Source organism: Pristis pectinata, chromosome 8 (assembly GCF_009764475.1).
Source record: "Pristis pectinata isolate sPriPec2 chromosome 8, sPriPec2.1.pri, whole genome shotgun sequence".
Classification (NCBI taxonomy): domain Eukaryota; kingdom Metazoa; phylum Chordata; class Chondrichthyes; order Rhinopristiformes; family Pristidae; genus Pristis; species Pristis pectinata.
In genome coordinates, this window is record NC_067412.1 from 66579126 (window position 1) to 66605966 (window position 26841).

A 26841-nucleotide genomic window follows, 5' to 3' on the forward strand; every position below is an offset into this window, starting at 1 on the left:
TTTGGACATTATGGGAATCAAGAAGTATCTAGGATCAAGTGGGAAAATTAACTTACGATATCAGATCAGCCATGAGTTTACCGAAGGTTGCAACAGAACGAAGGTACCACATTAACTACATTTGTTTATACATCTTATGTTCTTGTGTGATCAAACTAGCTAAGCAGTCAATTACATTCAAGTATTAACAGACAACAAACCAGGAGGTAAATGACATTTTTTACAAAACTAGTATTTTAAGCATTTTATAGAATGAAAAAAATGAAGCCTGAAATATCAAAAATATTTCAAAAATTTATCAAACATTTTAATGTTAGTATTGATAGAGGTCACTATCTTATTAAAAGTAAATGGAGTGAAAGACAAAAATGTTATATGTTCTACTTTTCAGGTTTTAAAAGTACTGGTTAAGTGGCAGCTTCTTACCTATTCTCTTGTGAATAATCAAAAAGACAATATAGCTGTAGATGGTTAAGCTGTTTTTATTTTAACATAATCATTACATTACTTTATTGTGACTCTATTATTTGAAACACCCTGAAATATCACAGAGAATGGTTTAAGAATATCAAAGGATATTCTAGGGTAGCCCAAGATAAAGCACATGGCAAGTTGGGTGGTGCAGTCAACAGTCCCAAAAAGAATCAGGGAGAATGTCATCATGCTGACTTCTTTGTACACATCTAGCAGCTGAACTTAGAGCAGAGCAACTGGAAGGAAGGAACAGATCAACCAGTTGCCAGCTCTTCACTGGAGGCTATGTTGGTTGACAATGATTGAAAAAGGGGGAAATACTGTGAAGAGTCCAATCATTAAAAGTTGTGATATACTGCTGAAAACAAATGCACTATGACATTAGTAAGCAACAGAATTTCACTGCTGACCAGAGAAGACAACAACATAATGGCATATCAAACTGAAGAATAAACAATCTTGTCTGTTATCATTTGGCAATATGATGAGCTGGTAACTTTTTTCCAAGTCAATCAATATGCTGCTTATGAAGTAAATCTTTAGACATGTGCAAGAGTTACATGGATGGTCTTTATTTCTAACGTCTGCATCTGAGGATGGATGTATCTTGATTCTGGATCCATATGACCAATCCAGAGCTTGATCTTTCTGCAGACAGAACAATTCCAGTGGTTTGATAATGCCCTTTTTCATTTGAATTAAGATATTGTGGTGCCATATGATGTGTGAATGTGATCAAACTGCCAAAGGGGAGACGAGAACAGAATTCAGAACCGAACTGTAGACAAGATTGTGGACTCTCTATACTGTATGTCTAGTTCTTCATTCAAGTGATGTAGTTAATTGTCAAGCCACAGGGAAAAACTCTCTTAGAACCAAGAGTGACAAATATGATTAAATGATATTTACAATACAGGAATGATGTTTAACTGTTTATTTGGACATATTACATCAAAATACTTAAAAAAAAATACAACTGTTGGATTTTCTCTGGATGAAAAGTAATGGTGCTCCAGCATAACCATTAGAGAAGAGAAAAGATGTACAAAGGAGTCATTCTTGAATTTCATTTACAACCAATAAAACTAGAATGTGGCTGAGGAAAAAGGAGAAGTAGTTCCACTTCTTACTAGAGGCAAGGATTTACTGAGAAATGAAAATAAATTCATTTACTTTTTTCCTTCAACCATGATTATATGATAACCAAATTTAGTTTTTACAGGTGGGTCTGTGTATATGGGTTTGTCTGTTGTGCTGTTGGAGAGGGCAAAAGCAGCTTCCTGGAAGGGTCCCACCATTGAACCTCTGGTCATCCAGCCCAGATCACCCTAAGAATAGAAACAATTATTCTCACATCTGCAATTTGTTTGAAAAACATTTAACAACCATGTTTAAGTCTTGATACAGTAAAGTTGCCCAAATAACTAGGCTGCAACCTTTAATTGTGAACTTAATGGAGCATAGCAATGTTATGCAGGTTCACTGAAATGTCAGTAAATACTCAAAATAATCTTTTGACTAACATTGCAGCCATATACATTTAGTAACAAGACAGTTCAGAAATCTTTACAATCTATATAATTTATTAGCATACTAGCATAAGGAATCAGATGTTCACATATTTTTCATTTGGTACTTACTCCTTGCCTGGCTTTGTCTTCACTGTATTGACTAGCTACTTCATTAAATTTCATGCCTGACTTCAACTTCTCCATGGCTTCCATGATTTTACTGTGTTTCTCACAGAGAATGTGTCTCACCTGCAACAATGCAAATATTGTAATGCTTCTGCTAGACTTAGTTGGATTTTTGAAATACAAAATGAAATTTTAAACAAAAAAAAGATTGAACCCCAAACTTTCTTGATGGAATTGTGGGTAAATATACCACCTCATGCAGTACTAAGTCCTACAGAACAAGATGAGTAAACTTTGAAATCTGATTACCTTAAACGTTAGCTTATTTCCTTTAGGAATCATGTTAATTGTCTCAGTGCTCTAGGTTAAAAAGTTAACAAAAAAAAAAATCAGACAGAACTCCTGTATATGATCATGCCTGCTTCTTGGGCAGTTAAAATGATTAAGCAAATGTGGGGATAATAAAATTGGATTAGGGTTGGGTAAGTGTAAAAATAGGTGTTTGATGGTCAGTGCAGACTTGATGGGCCAAAGAGTCTGTTTTCATGCTGTATCTCTCTATGATACGATGATTCACTTCTGCTCTGACTTTTGGGTTCAGGGGAGCTTGATGAGGCCCAATGTAGGAACCAGAAATGGGACAAGCATTGCCTGACAGGGCAGATGGGTGGGTAACTGGTGAAGTGGTGAAATCCTTCTGCTGCTTAAGCAGGGCTTCTATGTGCTCCCCGTGCAACTTCAATATCATCTCCCAAGCAAACATAACCATTATTGACGCTCTAGTTGTTTTCAGTTGGCCTCATTGGGCAGGCCGATGTATAGCTTCAAGGTTTTCAATACCATCCTGAACTCTTTTTGTCTACTTTGAGCAGTCATGGACTATTGCAGGAGTCACTGAGGTAGTTGTACTTCAAAGGAGTTTTGGGGATATGCTTCAGTCTTTTTTGTTTATCTTGCCAGTAATCTCCTCCCACAGTAGAGTTCAGAACAGAGTGTCTATTTTGGGAGTCTGGTATCAGACATACAAGACACATGGCCTGCCCAACTGCGTGTAGCCAGATGTTGGGGTTATAGGCTTGGGAGATGACCCTAACATTGGTTCAGTTATCCTTCCACTGAGCTTGGAGGACTTTGCAGAGCAGTCTTTTTGATCCAGCCTTACTACCACCTGTGACCAATGAAGCTGAAAAGTCTTGTCCGAACTAAAATTATAACGAGGATAAAGGAGGAGATGGTATCCCTGCTGAAGTTGTAAAACTCAGTGGTGAAATGGTTCAGTCCCATCAGCAATCTCACCGTTCACATCTGGAAAGAGGAGGATATACATAGGACACCAGAGATACTGTAATCGTAACCATCTTCAAAAAAAGGAGAGAAATTCGACTATGGCAACTGCAGAGTATGCTTTCTGCTATTGGCCACAGGGAAAGACATCACCACTGTTCTCCCAGTGACTGAGGAGTTGCACCAGAATCACAGTGTAGATTCTGTCCACCTAGTGGCACAGTAGACATGATCTCCACCACATGACAACTCCAAGAGAAATGCATAGAACAGCACTATACAGGACCTCACAACGGTCTCTGACTCCATCAGTCATAACAGACTGTGGAAAACCACCCTCAAAATCAGCTGCCCACAGAAATTCATTGATATTGTATGACTGACTCATGCAAGCCATGATACTAACCAATGGGTCTACAACAGAGCCAATCTCAATGAAGACCAGTACCAAACAAGGATGTGTCAGTGCCCCAATACTTTTCTCAATCTTTTTCACCGCAATGTTATACCTCACCTTCAGGATTGGAGCTACTCTTCAGAATGAATGTATTTGATCACTCCACAATAATCTGCAGTGGAAAGTGCACATGAGGATTTTGAATGAGTATCGGATTGCCTGGTCCTTGATACCACTACCATTGAATAGTTAATATTCCACATTGGGTGTAAACATTCAGAACAGCTACTTAGATGTGTCATGGAGATCTCCTGGCACCTATACCCCTGCAATGGTCAATACCTTCAGTTGAGGAAATAGAAATCTAGTTCAGTTTTACAACTATATATCTGAAAGATATAACATTTCTTTCAAAATATGGGCCATAGCAACATAGATAGCACAACAAATTAGGTAATATCTCAGTACATTTCATAAGATTTTTATTAGAAAGATGCAAGAAAATATTTAGGAAAATTGACTGAGGGCATGCATGTTCTGTGATCAACTGGTCAGATAACCACCTGCACCTCCTTTCTAACTATGGGTGATATATTAACCTTATTCAAAGCACATGTCTGTAGCAGCAGGTGAAACATGAAAACAAAAACTACAGATGGTGCAAATCTGAAATAAAAGTAGGACACGCTGGAAACACTCAGCAGATCAAGCAGCATCTATGGAAAGGGAAAAAGAGTTAATGTTTCAGGTCAAAGACTCTCATCAAAACTGGGAAAGATTAAAAACAAGTTAGTTTGAAGTTCAGAGAAGGTGGGGGAGGAATGGATAGGATAAGACCAAGGTTGCCAAACAAAGGACATACAATAGGTCTGATCATTTACCTTAACTGCATTACCTCCTTTGGGTCCTTTATCTTTCTTATCGCCATTATCACCACCAGCTGCACCTTAAAGACACAAAAATGAAATATGTTTCTTTGTCTTCAAAAGAAATGCATCAGTAACTCATAATTTACAGGGAATAATTCAACAGAAGCACAATTGAATAATGAAGTCACATTGTGTTTGACCGGTAATAAGCTAAACTTTAATCCCTCAAAGAATAATTAATTTGTTAGCCAGTTTCAAAATTGAATAAACATTTCACATCATAGTACATCTGTGCTTTTGCATTGTGAGCATGTTAATATAAAGCTAGTGAGTGAAGCCTGATTACTCAGCCAGCTCTTAAAACAAATAGCTCTGAGGGCAAAGATTCTAAACAGAAAGCAAACCTTCAAAAGGAGAAAATTGCCTGAGGACAGTTAGGAGTTTTATACAATTATGGCTGTCTACAAACTGGACTGACTGCATCTGTATGAATCATGCATAAAAGGCAAAATTCACCTTCTATTAAGAGTTGGCAACCAATATTTGCAAAACTTCCATCCATTAGGAAATCGGTCCAGGCTTTTCCTGTCATGATTTCCCTTAATACAGGTTTCATTTGGGCATTGTATTTCCCACATACAATGAGGTCAGCATGGCTCATTAAAATTACTTAACAGAAACTGGATCAAACAGCCACAATCTACTACATTCATAATTTAATCACAATGAAATGAGGAATATATTAATCCTGGAAGTTGTGAATCCTCTCTGATTTAAAGAGATCAACGCTGATCACAGCTGACGACATCCCCTAGATTACCCTTGGCTTAATTACGAAATTTAATTACCAGTCTGATTTCCCCCCGCCGCCCTTGACTTTCAGCATTCCAAAGTGACCATTTCCTTCTGGACTCTGCAGTTCAATCTTCTATCTCTAACAGCCACTCTCCTTGATATGGCTCTTTTCCATGCAACTGCAGTAGATGAAACATTGCCCTTCCCATCATCCAGGGACACTAACAACCTTTCCAAGCGAATCAATTGCACTTTTTCTCATCCTGCCCACCACAGTTCATGCTCACAATGAGGGCTTCTCAGTGTTGGAGGAATCAAACACAGACTGGGTGACCATTTGCGGAGCACCTTTGTTTAGTCCGCAGGAGCAAACCTGAACTTGGACTTACCTGTCACTTTAATTCTCCATCTGACTCTGATCAATCTGTCTGTGGCCTTCTGGACTGTTATAATGAGGCCCAATAAAAGCCTGAGGAACAAGGACTCATCTTCTAGGCATGTTGCATCCTTCAAGACTCAATAGTGAATTCAACAATTTCAGGTAACTTGCTTCTCTGTATCGGAATTGGCCAGTTCCGTGGCATCTGAAAAGCAACTTTCTCTCTCTCCTACTTTTACAAAATGTTAACATTGTTTCCCTTTCCACAGATGTTCCCTGACCTGCTGTGTCCAGCACTTTTTGTTTCTATTTAAATGATTATGCTGCTTCATAGCTTAAGGGATTCATGCACCTTCAAAACCCTTAAACGGCAATCCCAAATTCCCCATGGCTGACATGGAGGGATCCCTTTAATGTCCCTGGGTCAGTGCACAAATGCTATCACTACTGTGAATCTAGCAAAGGTGGCTGTGAAATGATAATGTTGGGTATTAATGTCTCTTAAAGGGAATAAACCATTATGATGATTTTTTTAAATTAATAAAAACACTCCCAAGGCCCTACTATTCACTGTGAATGCCCTGACCTGGTTTATCATCCCAAAGTGCATCACTTCACATTTGTCCAAGTTAAATTCCATCTGCCATTCCTTTGCCCACTTTCCCAGTTGACCAATATCTATTGTAACCTTAGACAACCACCTTCACGGTCTACTGTACCATCAATTTTGGTGTCATCTGCAAACTTAATAATCATGCCATTTACATTCTCATTTAAATCATTAAGATATGACAAACAGCAGACCCAGCACTGGTCCCTGCTCCACACCACCGGTCACAGGCCTCCAATCTGGAAAAAGTACCTTCCACTACCACTCACTGCCTCCTACCACCCAAGCCAATTTTGCACCCAATTCGCTAGCTCACCCTGGATCCCAATGTGTTTTAACCTTTGGACTAGCCTGCCATGCAGGACCTTATCAAAGGCCTTGTGGTCCATGTAGACAACATCTACCATCCTGCCCTTGCCAATCCTCTTGGTCACCTCTCCAAAAATACTCAAAATTCACATGATCAGAGAGACCTAGGAGTACAAGTACATAGAGGTATAGATAGGGTAAGTAGCTAGAGTCTGTTTCCCGTGGTAGAGGTGTCTCAAACTAGATGGCATAGGTTTGATGGAGGTTTAAAGGGGATCTGAGGGATAAATTTTTCACCAAATAGAAGTTGCCAAAGGAGATGGTGGAGGCAGGAACAGTAACTTTAAGAGGCACAGGTACTTGAATGAGCAGGGCATAGAGGAATAGGGAATTTAATGCAGGCAGGTGGGATTAGTATAGATAGGCATGGTGGTTGGTATAGACGCAGTGGGCTGATGGGCCTGTTTCTATGCTATACGACTCTATGACCTCAATTTTGTAACAACTTTTGTGACTTTGGACATTAGGCACTTCTGAAGTCCACCTTACGCTTTGTGCATGGCAACTGTCTTAATTTATTTTGGTTTAATATATGAAGACCATTGCTGAATGAATTAAGTGAATCTAATTATAACTGTCTTTGGTATATTCTCTTGATGTGAATTAAAACAGATTAGATATTTCTATCTGCAGGTTATTTCCCAAACCTGCTTTAAATGATTGGCCTGTCCATACAGACATTGGCAAAAACTGGTGATTGAAGCCCCTCATATTCAAATAACCTGTATTCAAGGCATACATGATCTTGCAGAGCTTACAGTAGTGACTGATAGAAATGTACCTAAAGGTTACTCCATACTATGTATGCTAGGGGAGAGATATTTGAGGCCAGTCTTTGATGTATTCTTCAGATGGTCATTCTTCACGTGTGAACCCACATATGACCAAGTAATTCAAGTGAGGAGTTTCTACTTAAGTCAATTGTTTTCACACAATATCCACACTGCATTTTATAGCAGCAGGAAATAAAATGTGGGTATATTGCCCAGTTCCTCCCAATGCTATTCTAGGACCCTGGAGATAATCGTATTTTCTATACCTTTAAAAGCAAAGCAGGTAAATAATGAATTTTTAAAAATTTCTAACACGTAACTCAGTAGACCATCTCATTACATATATCATTGATATGTTATGCACTACATGCTTATCTTAAAATACATATTGTTCCCCCAAAATAAAATACAACATTTTAACATTATTTTAAAGTAACTATTCACGTTCCGTGTGTGGATAAAACAGAATTTGTCCATTATTTTGACTGCAACATACCATGTTCCCTCAATGGGCACATATGCCATCAACAATGAATAGCATTAATGTCACTTGACATTCATTTTAGCACAATCTGGGTTACAGCTGGGTTCCATCCTCAGCTGTAACCCAGAAAAGAAGACTTCTTTAAAAATAAACACTTCTCCTTCACCCACAGCTCCCAATTACTGATCAACATCGACCTCTACATCTTAAACTGGATTGTAAAAGCTTTTTCTCTATTAGGTCAAGGAGACATAACGACCAATAACACGATAATATCTATCGTTGTATGTTTGCAGACGATAAATTTACACTTCAACCATGCTGCATTATTGTGAAGCAAACAGACCTTTCCCGCCCTTACTCGTTCCCTTCGACTTCCCTTTAGGAGGCATGATCCACACAGTAGCCTTTCGCCCTGGATATAGAAAGACCCACATACCAAGTGTCCGGATTAGTGCCCAGAGAATACCGACTGCGAAATAACGAAATGCCTGACATACCTATCATCCATCAAGATTTTGGATGTCATATTCGCTTTGTGTGCGATTTATTAACCGGGATGGCTCTTAAAAACTTTCCATACAACCGCCAAGGTGGTTGCTCGTCATCTAGTAGCGTCCATCTGATGAAGGGCCCGGAAGCCATGATTGTAGTTTCTTGAGGTGGAGAAGCCGGTGACGTTGTGGGATTTCTGGTGCCGGCTCCGTACGTGTTGAATTTCTGTTACTGTTGTGGTAGGAGGGAAAGAAAAACAAAGCTTGAGAGTACGAGATTGCAAGTTTAAGGGATAAAGAAAGTGAGATGTGGGGTGAATGAGGGAGAGATGGGAAGGTTGGGAAGAGCAGATTGAACAAAAACAAACGAAGAAGGCCAGGGAAATCAATGGAAAAGCTATAAAAGTGCAAAGACAATGGTGAAGATGTCATGCTTCTGAGCTGGTTCTTTGCTGTTGTTCAAGCACAGGAAGTATACGGTGGCAACTCAGTCGTGAGGGCATCACAGAACAGATAACTACATCTAATTTTGTTAAAAGCAAGACTTTTGCTCTATTTCGGTTCACTTGCATGCTTGTTTTTACAGTACTATATTGTAAAAGATAAACTCTTGCGACCTTTTGAGCATATCATTGCAGTTTTATTTGAGACACTTTGATTTTAATAGAATCACTAATAACATTGTGGAACTTTCCATTAGATTGATCCAGAGCAAACCTATTGCAAGAGCAAACATGCAAATAAACTGGATTTGAGTATAAATCTTGCTTTCAATAAAATTAGATGTGCCCACCAATTGCATGATGCTCCCACAACTGAATAGCCAGTATGTACTTTCCACTACCTTATTTTAATTCTAGGATAACATGCCGTCTTACTCATAGGCTGAATATTTTGACTCTTCAACAAAGCTAACAAATGTATGTAGGTATTTGGGCTTTTTACCCAATTATCACCATAAGCCATAAACCTCTTCTTCATGCTTTTCTGATCTCAAGTGTATCAATTTGTGTCAACACATCTCACAGGGGCAAGTTCCAGAACCTAGTAATTACATTTCTTTAGAAGTCAGCACCAGTGTCCTCCTCAACCTCTTCTCCTCGGTGGCCACACACACAGCCGTTCCCTGAATCACAGTGTAGAATCTGACCAGCCACTGATACAATGAACATGTTAACTGCATGACAACTCCAGGAAAAATGCAGAGAGCAGCACAGCCACTAGTCCAGATTAAAGGTTTCGACCCAAAATGTTGACTGTCCATTTCCCTCCACAAATGCTGCCCGACCTGCGGAGTTCCTCCAGCATCTTGTTTGTTGCTTTGATTCTATCAGTTGGGAGGGGGTGTGAAACACCCTAATTAAATTTACCTACAGCAGACATCTGCAGGCACAGGAAATTTACCACCAATGCTTCTTTGCAAAATCTTCAAAATTCACTTGAAGGAGAAGTGAACCAATGTCAGTGTCTTCTAGTTTTGAGACCCTATCATACTCAAGTCAGCAACATCGAGACAGCCAAATCATTCACATGCCTGACATCAGACTCCCGAAACAAATGCCCTGTCATGGGAAGAGATTATCAGGCTGACAGAGGAAAAGATACAAGGATGTGATTAAAGTCTCATCTCCACTGGCTCCTGTGAACCCCTGACCCATGATTGTTCAGTGTGGAAAAAGAGCATTTGGGATGGATTGAGAACCTCAAGGCCTTGCATTGGAAGCACATAGATGCCCTGTGTAAAGCAGTGGAATAAACATGTCTCACAAACTAGTTGTCTGTTCACCTTCAGCCACCACCTTCCCAAACTGTAGAAGAGTTTGCAGCTCCTATATTGGCCTCATTAGCCAGTTACCCTCAGGGACAACAAAGAAATCTCTGAGAAGAGTTGAAATTTAATGTTGACACAAACATGTTCCATATATAGCTCTTAATCTTGTCTTGCAGGCCAGTGATACATTATTTTTTTAAGTAGAGGTCACTTTCACAAAGAAACAACCACATCAGCTACTAAGTTAATCTTTTGCCTGCTACTCCTTAATTATGTAGTTTTATAGAGCAACTTGTGTAACTAAAATAGTCTGTACAGTAAATTGATATCCATTTTATATTTAAAAAAACAGGAAAATATATGGAATTAAAAATGCATCCCACCAAGTAAATGTTAAGAGCAGAATAATCCACCAGACATAAATGTGCACATTTGTGGCCTCAGGCATAGGGGCTCTTGTCCATTCCTCCCTGCTCATTTTCCATTGACCTTTCCCTTGACCCATTATTCCCATAGTTTTCCCTGCCCCTGGTTCCTATCTCTTAGGAGTTTTCTCCCTACCCTCTGATCTCACCCCCCAATAAACCTTTAACCCCAGCATTCCCTGTCTGGGCACACCTGCCCATGTTCCCAGCCACGTTCTGGTCTCCAGGTTTTGATCCCAGCAGTGCTCTGGTTTTTGGTTCCCAGCTGCGCACCTACTTGGCCACACACCATTTGCACAAATTGGAGGGCTGCACTCAGTATTGAGGGTAGCTGCCACTGGTTTGTTGGTTTTGCAGTGAAGAAAACTGATGAATGCTGGAGCAAATGAACCCATATTATTATTTGTTGTATTTGTTCTTTGTTACCCATATTTCTTCCTCACTGTCCTTGTTCAGGAATTTAATCTGTTTATATCCTCACTGCTAAAGACTAATTTATGTAACATTGAGATTCACTCATGGCCATAATTACTACTTGTTCTATAGGTAAATACCATCAACCAGCAAATTTAACTGTTTCCCTTTCAGATGCAAGTTTGACATGTCATTTTTTTCAATTTGATCCCCCAGAGATAAAACCTGTGCTTGATTTAATACGTTAGTCATTGGTCTGACAGAAACACTGTCTGTCCCATCCTTTTGTAATGGCTTTGCATTCACTGAAAAACAAAAAGAAAGCAGATGCAGGAAATCCGAAATAAAAACAAAAAATGCTAGCATTATTCATCAGGTCAGGCAGCATTTGTTAAAAGAAAAACAGAGTTAATGTTTAAAGCTGATGGTATGTTCCCTCCTTGATGCCAGGATCAAGGATGTTGCTGAACAGCTGCAGAGTATCCTGATATGAAGGGTGAACAGCCAGAGGCCATGGTGCTTAGATAGCAGTACCCAACAACATAGGTAGAAACAGGTTGAGTTTGGAGAGCTAGAAAAGAGGTTGAAAAGCAGGACTTCAAAGATAGTTATCTCACGATCATCCCAACTGCCACATGCTAACTAGAAGAATAAAGCAAATGAAAATGCAGCTGGAGAGATGTTTAAGAGGGATGGCTTTAGATTTGAGGCTTTGGGAACGTTTGTGGGTCAGGTGAGATCTGTACAAATTGGATGGATTGCACTTCAACAGAACCAGGCCTGACATCATTGCAGGGAGGGGCAAATGTGTGGAGGTGTTTACAAGTGTTATTAGGGAGGGTTTAAAGTAGTTTGGCAGGGGATTGGAAACCTTAAGAGGAATTCAGAAAGGAGAAAACAAAGCAGGAAGTGGAAGCTAGAAAAATAGAAGACAAAATAAGTAGAAGAACCAAAGGCAAATGTGGTTAATGTACTGAAAATGGCAAAATTAGAGATGCTATATCTAAATGCTTGCAGCATTCACAAAAACCTATGGCACAAATGGAATTAAACCATATGATCTAATTGCCATTAGGTAACCAAAGCTGGGAGCTGATGTTTTATGAATATTAGACATTTAGGAAGAACAGGCAAAAAATGAAATGGGTGGTATAAGCTATAAATAAGGGAAGAGATCAATGCATTGGCAAAAAATGCTCTTAGCTTGGCAGATCTTGATGTAGAACTAGAATCACTTTGGGTCAAGCTAAAAAATAGCAAAGGGCAGAAAACATTGATAGGAGTTAATTTTAGGTCACCAAATAGTAGCTGTTAACATTCAGCATGGCATAAATCTGGAAATTAGATATGTGTGGAACATGGATAATACCATGAACAGGGGGCTTTTATTCATGTAAAGACTGGACAAGTCATATTAACAGCAATAAGGTAGAAGATAAATTCATGGATTGTATATGACATGGTTTTCAAGACCAATATATTGAGGAATCAACTAAGAAAGCTATTTTAAACTACTTTGTGCAATGAGAAAGGGTTGATTGATAATCTCATTGTAAAGAGACATTTAGAAAAGAGTGACATATGATAAAATTTTGCATTGATTGAAAATGATGTAGTTCAATCTGAATGATCAAGGTATGAGGGGAGAGGGAAAGTGAAGGAAATAACTGTTAGTCAAAAAATAGTACTATTGAAGTTGTTGAACTTGAAAGCTGATGAATTCGAAGGATGCAATCATTTACTTCCTAGTGACTTGAAAGAGGTAGCTATAGAGATAGTGAATACTCTGGTTATTATTTTCCAAAATTCTATAGAATTATTCCTGCAGATTGGAGAGTTGCAATGTAACCCATTATTTAAGAAAGTAGATAAAGAGAAAATGTGGAACTATTGACCTGTTAGCCTAATGTCAGTAGAAGGGTAAATGCAGAGATGTATAATGAAAGATATAACCATGTGGGTGAATGCTTAGTGATCTGCATGGACTCAGTCGGCTGAAAGGCCTTTTATAGAGCTGATAGAGTCAGCATGGAATTATAAAAGGAAAATTATGTCTAACTAATCCACTGGAATTCTTTGATATGAGAAGTAGAATAGATAAAGAGGAACCAGTGGGTGTAGTGTACAGTATCTAGATTTTAGAAAGACTTTATTTAAGGTAATTACAAGAGGTTGGTCAGCAAGGTTTGAACATAATGATGTGGGTTGATAATTGGTTATTTGACAGAAAGCAAGGAGTGGACTAAATGGATCCTTTTCAGATTGGCAGGCTGTGTCTAGTGAGATACCACAAGGATTGATTTTTGGGCCTCAGCTATTTCACAATCTATATCAATGATTTGGCTGAGAGGACCAAATGTCCACGTTTTCTAATGTTATTAATCTAAGTGACATAGGGGAAATCTTATAGGGGATCTAAACAAGTTGAGTGAGTGGGCAAGGACATATACTAGAAAAATGTAAGGTCACCCACTTTGGTGCACAAATCAGAAAAACAAGTATTTTTTAAATGGTGAGAGATTGGCAACTCTTGCTGTTTAAAGGGGCCTAGATGGTATTACAAGAAAATTTGAATACAAAAGTAAGGAATTGTATAGAACCTGTGTAGTATTGTGAAATGTTTTGGTCTTCTTACCTAAGAAAGGATGTACTTACTGTAGAGGAAGGGCAGTGATGTTTCATGAGACGAATTCCAGGGATGGCAGGTTTGCCGTATTATAGATTAGGCATGTATCCTCTAGAGTCGAGAAGAATGAGAGGAGATTCAAGAAAGGTAAAAGAGGTAATCCTGGGAATTATAGACCTGTTAGTCTTACATCAGTGGTGGGCAAGCTATTGGAGAGGATACTTGGGGACAAGATTTAAGAGCATTTGGAGATGCATAGTCTTATAAGAGATAGTCAGCATGGCTTTGTGAAGGGCAGGTCGTACCTCACAAAACTAATAGAGTTTTTCAAGGAAGTGACAAGATAGATTGATGAAGGTAGAGTGGTGGATGTGGTATATATGGATTTTAGCAAGGCATTTGACAAGGTTCCCCATGGTAGGCTCATCCAGAAGGCCATGAGGTATGGGATCCATGGAAAATTGGCTGAGTGGATTTGGAATTGGCTTGCCCACAGAAAGTAGAGGGTGGTTGTTGAAGGGGAGTATTCGACCTGGAGGTCAGTGACTAGTGGTGTTCTTCAGGGGCCTGTTCTGGGACCCCTGCTCTTTGTGATTTTTATAAATGATTTGGATGAAGAAGTGGAAGGCTGGGCTGGTAAGTTTGCAGATGACACGAAGGTTGGTGGTGTAGTAGATAGTGCAGAAGGTTGTTGTAGGTTGCAACAGGATATTGACAGGATGCAGAGCTGGGCAGAGAAGTGGCAGATGGAGTTCAATCTGGAGAAGTGTGAAGTGATACACTTTGGAAGATCTAACGAAGGCAGAGTACATGGTTAATGACAGGATTTTTAGTGGTGTGGAGGAAAAGAGAGATCTTAGAGTTCTAGTACATAGATCCCTCAAAGCTGCTGCGCAAGTTGATAGCGTGGTTAAAAAGGTATATGGTGTGTGGGCCTTTATTAGCCAGGGGATTGAGTTCAAGAGCAGAGAGGTAATGTTGCAGCTCTATAAGACCCTGGTTAGACCACATCTGGAATATTGTGTTCAGTTCTGGTTGCCACACTATAGGAAGGATGTGGAAACTTTGGAGAGGGTGCAGAGGAGATTTACAAGAATGCTGCCTGGATTAGAGAACATGTCTTATGGGGAGAGCCTGAGCAAGTTAGTGATTTTCTCCTTGTAGAGATGAAGGATGAGAGGAGACTTGATAGAGGTATATAAGATTATGAGAGGCATAGGCAGAGTGGACAGCCAGCATCTTTTCCCCAGGGTGGTAATGGCAAATACTAGAGGTCAACCGTTTAAGGTGCATGGAGGAAAGTTCGGGGGGGATGTCAGAGGTAGGTTTTTTTTACACAGAAAGTGGTGGGTGCCTGGAAAGCACTGCCGGGGGGGGGGGGGGTGGTGGGGGAGTGGGGGGGTGGGCTGGGGAGGTGTGGTAGGGGCTGATACGATAGGGTCATTTAAGAGACTTAGGTCAGCACATGGATGAAAGAAAAATAGAGGGTTATGTGAGGTGAAGTAGAGAGCGGGGGATAGATAGAATGTGGATAAGGTTTACATAGGTCGGCACAACATCATGGGCCAAAGGGCCTGTACTGTGCTGTACTGTTCAATATTCTAAGACTGGACAGGGAGAATCTTTCCCCAGCATGAGGAGTCTAGAACCAGGGATCACAGTCTCAGAATAATTGCAAACTGTTTATTACTGAGATTGGGAGAGATTTCATCACACAGAGAGTGATAATTTTTTGAAATTTTGTGCCTCAGAAAGCTCTTTAGCTTAATCATGAGTTCATTTATAGTAAAGGGATATGGAGGCAGCACCATTTTCCTGCACTGAAGATGAGCAGCCATCTTGATGAATGGTAGAGTCGGCTTGAGGGGCTGGATGGCTCACTCGTGCACTTACTTCCCATGTTGTAATGACCTTTCATGAGAACAGTTGGCCTTGCATCAGAATTGGATGCAATATAATATGGAAATGTAATATGGAGAAGAACAAAACTGTAGATGCTGGAAATCTGAAATATCAACAGAAAATGCTGGAAGCGCTGAGGTATTTGCAGCATCTTCTGTTTTACTCCTCCCCTCATATTAATCATCGGTTTGCTTCAGTGGTAACGTGGCCGGCACCTTTGTAAGAAGGATGTGAATGACGCTTCACCAAAGGAGCAATGGCATTCCTTGAGATGCAGTGTGTGTGTGTCTTTGTCATCCGCAACAGGGGGCAGTGTACCTGGTGAGGGCAGTGCGTAGAGATGGGTATAGCGTTGCCGGCCACGTCAACACAAGGTGTCATGTTCGGGAAATGCAGGTAAAAACCCGGTTAAGGAGCCTCCCTGCAGAGCTCGGGGGACACAGATTCTGCATTCACTTCAATCCGCTTTGTGTTCGCCCTATGTCGAAGCGTTGTCCGACTTGCCTGTAGCCTCGCACAGACACTTAATATTTTAAACCTTGATGTTTCTCGGACGGCGTCCTTTAGCGATGAGAGAGGAGGAGCAATGTTTATGTCGATCTTGAGCATGTTAGATTGCTAACTTATTGAGCTCTCATGCAATCTTAAATATTGGATGTTTGTAATTATTGAAATCTGGGATCATATTCCTGCCTTCAAACATTGTCTTAACGTTGCAAATGTGGTGGAGATATAGGATTTTTTAAAAATCGTATTTATACGGGCCTTTTTATGATCTCGGACGCCCCAAAAGACAGTGAAGTACATTTTAATGTGTATTCACAGTTGTAGGAAATACAACAGCATCATCCCACAAACACTCAAAGAGTAAGAATAAGTTGATATTGGGTGTGGGTTAAGCGATAAAATCCCTAACTCCTTTCTGTTATGATCTTGTATATCCATTCGAGATATACCTCTTGGATTATTATCTTTTCTGAAAGATGATAATTCCAGTAGTACAGAGCTCTCTCAGTACTACACAAATGTCAGGTTAGGTTACGTGCTCCAGGCTTTAACCCATCTCCTGACTTTTCCTACTGAACCCTTGTGTTTTCTTTGAAAGCCAGAGAACAAGAGAATACAGAGCACACCAACTGAGGGAGTGGTGGAGATAGGTACTCTCACAACATTTTGTTTTTGTGCTGTATGATGATGTGACTCTATAATAAGGAGTTGGGTTGTCTTCAACACATTGAAAGATGCTAAGGTGTTTCCCAATTGGATACCATGCTAGAAAAAAATAGGGAGTTGTGTCAAAAAAAAGGTTTTAAAGAGTAATTATAAAATGGGGTGAGGTGTAGCAAAGCCTATGAATTTAGGTATAGTAATCTAGATTGTGGGTGTGCAAAAGAATAGAGAAAGGAAAGGCAGAATAGACCAGATGGAAATTGGAATGTTTATTTATTGTTTTACTGCTTGCTTATATGTTGGATAACTGAAAATGTAACAGGACAACTATCCTTGAACATGGTGCAGACTGGGACGGAGTGGAATCATGTATTGTGGTCCACTTGAACTTTTTAATATATAATTGTACATTTTAATATTATGTTAGGTGGAGTGGATAACTGGCTTTGAATCTTGAAACATCTAATGTCTGGCTTTGTAGAAGTTTCTAGACATTTGGGGGGGGAAAAGATACTGTTTAGTCCAAAACCATATAGTTAGCATGTCTAGATATATCATTGCTGTGTGTTAATTGAAAGATTGTATGTAATTGCTGTAAAATTTATGTCCTAACCAAGAAAGGATAGATCTGATTTTTTTTACTCTAGACAGTAGTGGTCGCATAAAAAAAACCTAAAGACTAGTTATAGTTTTCTGAAGCCTAGATCAATTTGGAATACTATGGATTTAGGAGAATATATCCTGCACACATTTTTTTTTGTTACACTTACACTCAGATTTGTTTTTCTTCCCCATTTCTAGTTCAGAAGATTATGGCAGATGTGACCCTTCATCCAACATGACTTGCTATTCTCATCCATGTGGCCAGCAGTGATGTTCGTACACTTTGACAGCACTAAAGGAGTTATCGAACCAATACAAATATGCAAACAGCATTCTAAAATTTAAGGAATAGTCAAAAGTTTAATAGCTTAACTGAAGTCAGAGTGAGCCAGTTTACCCCGTCACTCGCTTCACTTTTGCTATGCAGTGCCAACAAATGCTTTTGATTTGGACCTCTCTTCTAGTTCAATAACAATAGTTTTGAATTGATCTGTAAAGAAAGACACAGCAGAAAGCTTTGTGCATTTTAGCTGAAAAGCTAAAGTGGAAAAAATATTCAGTAGAATAATTTTGAGCATGCGTTTGCCGATCTGTATTTTTGTGGGAATTATTTTGAGGAGTTGTGGGTGCCATTCAGAAGATACAGACTTCAAAGATTGGCGGGGAAAACTGAAAACAATTCGGAATGGAATTCATAAGATTGACACATATCTGAATGCAGCACTGGATTTACTTGGTGGGGAGGATGGGCTCTGCAAGTACAAATGCAGTGATGGTGAGTAAAATGCTCAGTAATTAACTTTGCTATTCAGTAAATGCATACGTATTTTTAAGGTTAAAATATGGCTTATTTGGATTAGTGTCCTCCCATGTGTAATATTTCTTTCTCTGCATTCTTCCCAAAATATACTTTTATTCCCTTGTGTCCAAGTTGATGACTTGGAACAATTTATTGAATATATGACATCGTTTCTTGTGACATCATTTAAGTGTCACATTTCATGACTTTAGTTAGTGAATGTCAACAAATAATTTGTCTTTGCACAGTAACAAAATTAAGCTCAAAAGTATTCTCACCTGATGAACAAGGGCACCTTTCTGTTGATCTAAGTAGTGTCCTGTGAACTTGGATTCTATGCCGTAGGTTGTTTTGTTCTATATTTTGTTCGATGTGGGCCTTGTATTTTGTTTAATTGTTATCTTGTACTTTCTCATATCACAATATAATATTAAATTTTTAATTGTATCATCTGGTCTCTAATTATGGGAACATGGATATGGAACAAATCATAAAATCATAGCAGAGGACCATTTGGGAGCTTTTTTTCCTTCCTTCATTTTTTTCAGTTTTGTCCAACTAGTGACATTAGTATTTTTGATAATGGCTGGAAATGATTTGATGACTATAAACATCTTTTTCAGGATCCAAGCCAGTTCCTCGTTATGGTTATAAGCCTCCTCCACCCAATGGATGTGGCTCTCCTATGTTTGGAGTTCACGTAAGGAATGTTGTATTCTTACCAAGTTCATTTCAGCTCAGTAATATTAAAAGTATTGCTATAGTAGCTTCATAAACTATATAAATTTGTGGAACAGATGGAGATGTTTGTTTTGCCTCTGACATATAAGCTCATTGTAAAACTGCATAAACAATATTCTTTATACAGTTTTATCCCTATTGCATTAAAATATAAAGATCAATATGATGTTTAATTTTACTGAAATTCAAGGTTGCGATTTTCATTTGTCTCCTGAGTCCTTGTTGCTCAGTATTACTAGCAGTCACCATTTATTACACATACTAAATGTGGAGAAAGTGCACTATATGATTTACAGGAAGGGAAATAAAATCACATTTATCTTTTCATTTTGAGATAGCAGAAGTAAAAGTAAATTGAAATTTCCAGTTTCTTCCTTCTGTTGTAATATAAGCTTTTGAGTTGCCCACCAAAAGATTGAAGTTAAAATGATTTTGCATTTTTAATAGTGTGACTGAATGAAAATGGCAGTTTATCTCAGACCAAGCAACACATCATTTTTATCAAATTTCTTGTACTTGCTACCTTTCTTAAGTCAAATCTTGCTTTATTATGTCCCAAACAGCCCACAAAACTAACACTCAAGTCTGTTTCACCTTTTCCATTGTTGCTACTTAGTTCTGCTGGGTCCATGTTTTCTTTCTGTGTCATATTTCAAGCTCTGCTTATCTGTAAATTCTGTAACCTCGCACTTACCTTCTCTAGTCCTAGTTCATGCACTGCTGTCCATTAGTTCCAGATAGCGCTATCCCCACTTACCTTATTCTTCACGTGGTGATATAATTTTTTAATTGTCTTGGTCCTCTTTGGTATGGGGTAAATAAATCAATTTTTCTTGCTAATTTCCTGAACTTCTATAAATCTTCTCAAATGTATATTTCTTTGTTTTTAGATAGCTCTTCAAGTTCTTCCATTCCAGTTGACTCCCATTCTCTCCCATGACGTGCATCTTGGCTATTTTTTATTGTTAAAGATGCTTTATAAATGTAGATTATTGTTAAGGAGGAAGTTCAAAGGTTTGGTCAGATTATCTAGGCAATTTCTTTCCTCACACTAAACAATAAGGAATTGGGGAAAGAGCCAAACAGCTGGTTACAACATCTTTTAGATGATGACCAAAGAGGGTGTCTATTTGCCCCATACACCCAATCCCTGACATGGGGAGGAAAAAGAGAAAAAAATAGTACCGCAGATAACCTGTAGGTAAAGAATTAATGGAACACTTAAGTAAAGGATACCAATAAAGCATGTGTAGCATATCCTTAACTGATTCATTATAGGAAGTTCTCTTAATACATTTTTAAATAACAGGCCATTATCTTGAGCCATGAATATTGGAAAACCCCAAATTTGTTCATAAGCTTTTGGTTTTGATACATTTGAATCTGTAGCTTCTGGAATATGATCAGCTCGGCTTCCCTTTCCTGATTGCTAATGTAGTATCTTCATGAAAAGGGAGAGAATATAATTTGAGCTTGGGCATTCTCCCTATGATTGAATAGCTGTGGGTGGGTTAGTACACGAAAAATTACCACTTGAGAGACATGCTGAATGATAGCTGGTGTCCATGGAACTTGACTCCAACAAGCAGCTCCAGTGAGGAAGGGAAGCGAAAAAATTGCCACATACCTCTTTGCATCAATTATCTTCGCCCCTTTGTGTGATCCATTCACCTGTTACTTTCTATCATTTAGATTGGATTATTGTGATAATGATAAATGCTTCCATTCTTTTTCCAGTAATCTAATTAATTCCTAACAGGCACATAACATAATGGTGACGAAGACTTTGGATTTCTTCTATTGGTTTCTGCATTAGATTTTAACTTCAGTTTGGGCAGCAAATGCTAATATTAATTATTACTCTCTCTCTCAGCTACAGTTTTAGGTATCCAACATAATTTACATAGGCTGTTATGTCTGTCCTTTTTCTGGTTGTCCAACTGGTTTTATACCTTGTAACTCTGTGATAAATTGTTATGTCCCTCCCTCTGTTGTGGAAAGGATTCTTATCTTTGGTCTTCCCACTCAAGGTGCTTTAGTTACAGCGTTCAATCCAGTTTCTTTATTCTAGCTCCACTTAAAGCCATGGAGTCATAGAGTTGTCCTATGGTCCATCACATCCATGCTGACCATCAAATACCCATCTATACTAATCCCATTTTCCAGCAGGTGGCCCATTGCCTTCTATGCCTGGTGATTCGAGTGCCTGTCTAAATACACAAATCTTGAAATCTGAGAGTCTTCTGCCTCGTCCACCCTTACACAGTTCATTTCAACCACCATATGGGTGAAAAAGTTCTTTCTTGCATCCCCTCTAAACCTTCTAATCCCTTGCCATAAATGCATGTCCTTTGGTTTTAGATGCCTCTGCTGTGGAGAAAAATTTCTTACCATCTACCCTATCTATGCCACACATTATTTTGTTTACCTCAGTGAGGTCTCCCCCAGTCTTCTCTGCTCCAAGGAAAACCCAATTTATCCAATCTCTCTTCACAACTGAAATGTTTCAGCCCAGACAAAATATTGATGAATCTCCTCTCCACCCACGCCAATCACGTCCTTCGTATAATATGGTGACTGGAACTACTTACTCTGCTCCAGCTGTGGCTGAATCAATGGTTTATAAAGTTGTACCATAGCCTTTGTGCTCTTATACTGTGCCCTGGCTAATGAGGGCATTCAGGATACTTGCCTTCCTAATCACTGTATCAACCTTTACTGCCACTTTCAGGAATCCTTGGACTTGTACACCAATGTCCCTTTGTTCCTCAATACTCCCTAGGGGCTCTACCATTCATTGTGCATGTCCTGGTCTTGTTGGTCCTCCCAAAACACATCACATCACAAACTTCTTGGAGGTGCACTCCCTTAGACAAAGGAATGGAGTAGCTGGGAACCTCTTTAAAAGCAACAGTTGGTTGAATAAACCAAAACTAAAAATTGAATCTAAATTTGCCCACAGTAACTCTCCAGTGACCAGTGCTAGTAGCCATTAAGCAATTCCTACAAATGGCTTTTGAAAGTAGCAAAACATTAACACCAACACTTGCAGACTTTTAGTATTGAATGCAGATTTTATCATGACTAGAACCCAGTTCTTGAAGATATTGCATTTCTAATATTTATGCATATTTTTGTGAATAGTTAGATGTGGGAATTCCTTCCATGACAAAGTGCTGCAATCAACATGATCGTTGTTATGATACTTGCGGTAATACTAAACAGGACTGTGATGAGATATTTCAGTACTGCCTTTCCGTAATTTGCAGAAATGTACAGAAAACATTAGGAATGGATGCAACTGTACAAGGTAAGTGTTCGTAACATCTCCCGTTCATTGCATTCAGCTGTAATTTGTTACTGCTCATGAAGCATTGACATTTTCCATGAGGATGTAACGACAGGGTGCTGTACGTTAGAGCAATAGCCACAATTTTGTGGAATAATCATTTGTCTGTTCCCTGCCTCCATCCAGTGCAGTAAACAACCTGACTTAAGCTGAACATTCCATGTTCATACTACGTGTACTAACGTGAGAATTGACATCCAAGATCTAAAGCAATCCTGGTTCTGTTCAATAGCAGATGCTGAAGACCGATATGTTCAGTGTATCATGAAATAGAAATAAGAAAGAAAACAATTTGACTTGGCTTTATCCACCTAACCATCCATTCTGGGAGATTCTAACATGCTGATGTCATGCTGTTGTTTCTTAATTTACTCCATGGTTTTGGGCTCTGTCACCTTGTCAGAGAGTTTAAATATACTGTTTATGTGAAGAAAAAATTCCTGATATCAGTCTCAAAATGATCATTTACTAGGTTAACAATCCTCCTTTGAACTTTTCTTTGCATTGGGGACAGTGGTTGAATCTCTTACTTTGAAAAATTGAACTGGATTCAAAGCATGCTCTAATCTGAACAGTGTTGTCACAATGGTCTTTTCCAGCCAAGACATCCAATGTGGCGATTTTGAGCAGTTACCTATTGTAACACAAAATGTGTAATGTATTATTGGGCAGGAGATCCTTCTGGGGAGTCTTCAGCAGTTTGAAGTTCCATCCTTCAGAGTGCTGTGCTTTTGTATTGCAAAGTTGTTGTGTAGATGATAAGGTCATAAGCTAGAAAATTTTCACCTTGAGTTTTCTTGTAACAAATTGGCAAGACTTTAATGCAAGAGTATGAAGGACCTATATAATAATTGTGTTGGAATTGCCATTTCTGAGCCTTGCACAAGCATTCACAGTAACTGTGCATTTGGCCTTTTTTTCACAATCTCTCACCATTGTAGAGAGGAGAGATCAGGGATAGGAAAGGAGATGATGATTGATAAATTGTGGTGGAGGAGATCAAAAGATTGAGAAAAGATCACAGTTGGGGTGAGAGGTTGAGGTGATTGTGGATGTGGATTGGAGATTAAAGCTGATGGAAGTTTGAGATGATTATACTGGGCAAGGAGGAGATCAGAGGGAGGCCAAGAATGTTTTGGGAGCGGGTTGGATAGGAGAAGATCGGAGGTACCAGAAAAAGGACCCTGGAAAATGTTTGTGCAGAGACAGTTGGTGAGGTTGAGGCAGGTAAAAGAATTGTTGTGGATGGAGTGAGATCAGAGTCACTGAAACAGTGGAGCCTAATTGCTGGGCAGAAAGGCATTTACTGTGGATGTTCGAACATCTTGCCTCATGGATAAATAATCAACCTGTGAGAAGCTTTGTTGTTGGACTCCATAGTCCATTGCTTAATATCTTCTTCTATGAAACTTAAACCGGCCAGCCAATTTGCTAATGGCAAAGTATCACAAATAGTAATGATCAGTTTTGAATGATGTTCGAGGAATCAATACACAATCTTCAGTGCTCATTGTTTAATTGTGAACTTGTTAAATGTGACCACAAGAGCATTAAGGGTCTTAGAAAACAGTGCAAAATTTCAATTTTTGAGTGTTATTACTACTTTGAAAATTGATTTTTACCAGAGTGGAACTTGATTATGATGGTTTCTCCTCTCAACTTGCAAACCAACCTGTCTTTGGCTGCAGTAAACCCAGTCCCTTCATTTAAGTCATTATTATAGATTATTAATGGATGATGCCCCAGCACTGATCCCTGAGAAGACCTACTAGTTACTGATAGCCGATATGAAAATGACTCCATTATGCTTACTCTGTTTTCTGTTGGTTAGCCAACCAATATACCAATATATACCTAACCCTATGCATCCTTGCCTTTTATAGTACCATTTTATGTGGCACCTTACTAAATGTCTTCTGGCTTACCAATTTTATCTATTTTACATCCACTGATTTGTCCCTTATCCACCCTGTTTGTTACATCCTCAAAGAATACTAGGAAATTTGTCAAACACTATTTCCCTCTCTCTTAAAATGATGTTGGCTCTGCTTGATTGATAATTTTCTAAATGTCTGGTTATTATCTCATTAATAATGGATTCCAACATTTTCCTAATGACAGATGCCTTTACTTTAACGCTTTCTGTTTCTCTCTCTTGAATAGTGGCCTTAGATTTGTGATTTTCCAATCCTCTGGGACTTGTCCAGAATTCAGAGAATTTTTGTAGTTTACAAACAATGCATCCAATATCTCTACAGGGACAGGGACTTGGAATACAGGTCCAGGAGACTTGGTCGGTCTTTAGACCCATTAGTTTGCCTGGTACATTTTTTTGAGTGCTTTGTTAAACCAGAGGGAATCATGAGTTAAGGAGATCAGGCAGGAAAGATCTAATCAGTCATGATCTTGTCAAATATCAGCAGGCTCGAGGAGCTTTAACACTAATTCCTGCCTTTTATGTTCATTTTCTGATGCGTTGGGAAGTTGTGCTATTATGCTTCCAGCATAGCAGTTGTTCGTTTTTTTAAGAAAAAGATCTCATAGAGAGCCCTATTTTGTCCACATGAAAACTTTGTGTAACCAGTAACTGGATATAATTATTTAAATATCCATCCATATAATGAAAGTAAAAGTTCAAAGTTCACGTAAGTTTTCTCAATAATTCTAGTTTCTTTTTCCAAGGAACAAACCTAATTATATTTTTCTCTTTTTACATAGCTTGTGAGAATGCTGTAGAATTGCTTTTCAATGCAGTTATGCATTTGGGATGCAAACCCTACCTAGACAGTCAGAGGGCCTCGTGCATGTGCGCTTATGAAGAAAAAATCGACCTCTGATGTGAAGATTGAGAAAAAACAAATCTTTTAAATAACAACCGACTGTGCTCAATTAATTTGAAAATGTCATATTTTCTCAGGAGAACTTTAATTATGTCAGATTTATGATAACAGATTTTATTGCGTGACAATCTTAAAAACAATGTTCATTGTTTTTCCTGTGAAATGTTTACATAATTTAAAATTTGAATTATTACAAGTTACTACACCAGATATACACCTTAGTCCGAATGCCCTGCATATTGCAGATTCATGGTCTTGCATTGAATTTAATCTTCTCTTAAATGGAGCCATTAAAAGATGATGAAGTTCTTTTAATCCTCCTCCAATATGAAGAGGAAAAATCCAAAAACCAAATTAAGAAACCAGTCTCATACACCACCTATTGGCAGGTTATTGCATGACATTGCCACATGACCAATTTGAAAATGATTCTGGGCTTTGGCGATCTTAAAATCAGTTGCAGAATTACAAATGAATTTCATTTTAAATGGGAACTGAAATCAGGATTAATTTAATCTGAACTAAATATGCCTTGCATCATGTAATTAGACCCACATTCTCAAGCCTACTACTAACATAAGCAGCTTGTTTCTGTGAATGCTAGAAATCGGAACCTATAAACACTCAACATGTCAGGCAGCAACTGTGGACAAAGATACAGAGCTGAGGTTTGGTTTAAAGTGGTTGACCTGATTGTACTGGCTAGAAACTATTCTCATTGTATTATGAGAATTGTGGAATGCTAAGTTGAGACATGAATATTGTCACTCGGGAGAACTGACATTGGCAACCAGTCCTCATCATTGTGTGATAGCTGGTGAGCAATAAAATGGAGAGAAAAATGCATTTCGAATGAACCGATTACTGAATTTAATATGTTAACATGTCCAGTGCAGGGTTGTAATGACCATTTCAAAGAATTTCTATATTCTATGCTTCTAAATTGTAATTGTAATTTCTAGTTCCCTTTTTGAAAGACAGGGAAATCCAGATTTCTTCTTCTTTGCTGCAATTTTATTTCTAATTTAAGATGAAAGTTTTTTTTATATATATATATATATATACAGTATCTTTCACATTTTGAGAATGTCCTAAACTATTTCACTAGTTGTTGTTTATTTGGAAAGTCAGGCAGTATTTGTGGAGAGAGAAGCAACTAATGTTTAAGGTCCATCATTCTTCATTAGTATTTTACTTATTCATTTTTCAGGATGTGAGCATTGCATTCATCATCCATCTCAATGTTCCCCCGAAACAGAGTATCTTGCTAGGCCACATCAGAGTCGGGCGTCAGGAACTATGTTATAGGGCAGACCACATAGATTTCCTCCCTGAAGGAAGGAAACATTAATAAACGAGAAGGGAATTTTAAGATGTTCTGGTAATACTGTGATAATCATTTTTGAATTTAAGGTTATTAACTGAAATTAAATTCGTAGCTGCCAGGATGGCAGTAAAACTGATCTCTGGATTGCGATTTGAGGCCTTTGGTAACATCCATTAACTTCTTGAAAGGTCAGCAATCTGAAATGTTCCTCGACACTAGCCTCCACCTTCAACAGATAAGCGTCTGTAATTTCGGAGACCTGTGAAGTGATGTCACCAATAGACTCATCTTCCAATCCCCCTTCCACCC

General features: G+C 38.7%; 2 protein-coding genes across 7 annotated transcripts; one reads left to right on the top strand and one right to left on the bottom strand.

The window, feature by feature from the left end:
- Positions 1–462: 462 nt before the first annotated feature.
- On the bottom strand, positions 463–8484 carry pin4 (protein (peptidylprolyl cis/trans isomerase) NIMA-interacting, 4 (parvulin)). The gene is made up of 4 exons (XM_052021731.1): positions 8418–8484; positions 4674–4738; positions 2115–2234; positions 463–1802 (listed from the first exon to the last, which is right to left on the bottom strand). The coding sequence occupies exons 1-4, from the start codon at positions 8461–8463 to the stop codon at positions 1644–1646; spliced, it is 390 nt and encodes a 129-aa protein (XP_051877691.1). The 5' UTR covers positions 8464–8484; the 3' UTR covers positions 463–1643.
- Positions 8485–8713: 229 nt separating this feature from the next.
- Positions 8714–26062, top strand: pla2g12a (phospholipase A2, group XIIA). 6 transcript variants are annotated; one of them, XM_052021242.1, is made up of 6 exons: positions 16120–16312; positions 16813–16860; positions 17675–18251; positions 18899–18975; positions 22161–22326; positions 25084–26062. In XM_052021242.1, the coding sequence occupies exons 3-6, from the start codon at positions 18053–18055 to the stop codon at positions 25200–25202; spliced, it is 561 nt and encodes a 186-aa protein (XP_051877202.1). In that variant the 5' UTR covers positions 16120–16312; positions 16813–16860; positions 17675–18052; the 3' UTR covers positions 25203–26062. The 6 variants fall into 6 exon arrangements, with proteins under 6 accessions (XP_051877200.1, XP_051877203.1, XP_051877197.1 ...); XM_052021240.1 differs by lacking the exons at positions 16120–16312; positions 16813–16860 and adding an exon at positions 8714–8776; XM_052021243.1 differs by lacking the exons at positions 16120–16312; positions 16813–16860 and adding an exon at positions 15778–15841.
- Positions 26063–26841: the final 779 nt, after the last annotated feature.

What these genes read in the sequence shown, in the direction of transcription:
- pin4 (XM_052021731.1), bottom strand. Translation starts at nt 8,463, where the DNA reads ATGCCTCCTAAAGGGAAGTCGAAGGGAACGAGTAAGGGCGGGAAAG. An exon ending in AACGAGTAAGGGCGGGAAAG is followed by an intron (nt 4,739 to 8,417) that starts GTCTGTTTGCTT and finishes TGTGTCTTTAAG; the next exon opens with GTGCAGCTGGTGGTGATAAT. An exon ending in AAGACAAAGCCAGGCAAGGA is followed by an intron (nt 1,803 to 2,114) that starts GTAAGTACCAAA and finishes TTCTATTCTTAG; the next exon opens with GGTGATCTGGGCTGGATGAC.
- pla2g12a (XM_052021240.1), top strand. Translation starts at nt 18,053, where the DNA reads ATGCGTTTGCCGATCTGTATTTTTGTGGGAATTATTTTGAGGAGTTGT. An exon ending in CAAGTACAAATGCAGTGATG is followed by an intron (nt 18,252 to 18,898) that starts GTGAGTAAAATG and finishes CATCTTTTTCAG; the next exon opens with GATCCAAGCCAGTTCCTCGT. An exon ending in CTCCTATGTTTGGAGTTCAC is followed by an intron (nt 18,976 to 22,160) that starts GTAAGGAATGTT and finishes TTTTGTGAATAG; the next exon opens with TTAGATGTGGGAATTCCTTC.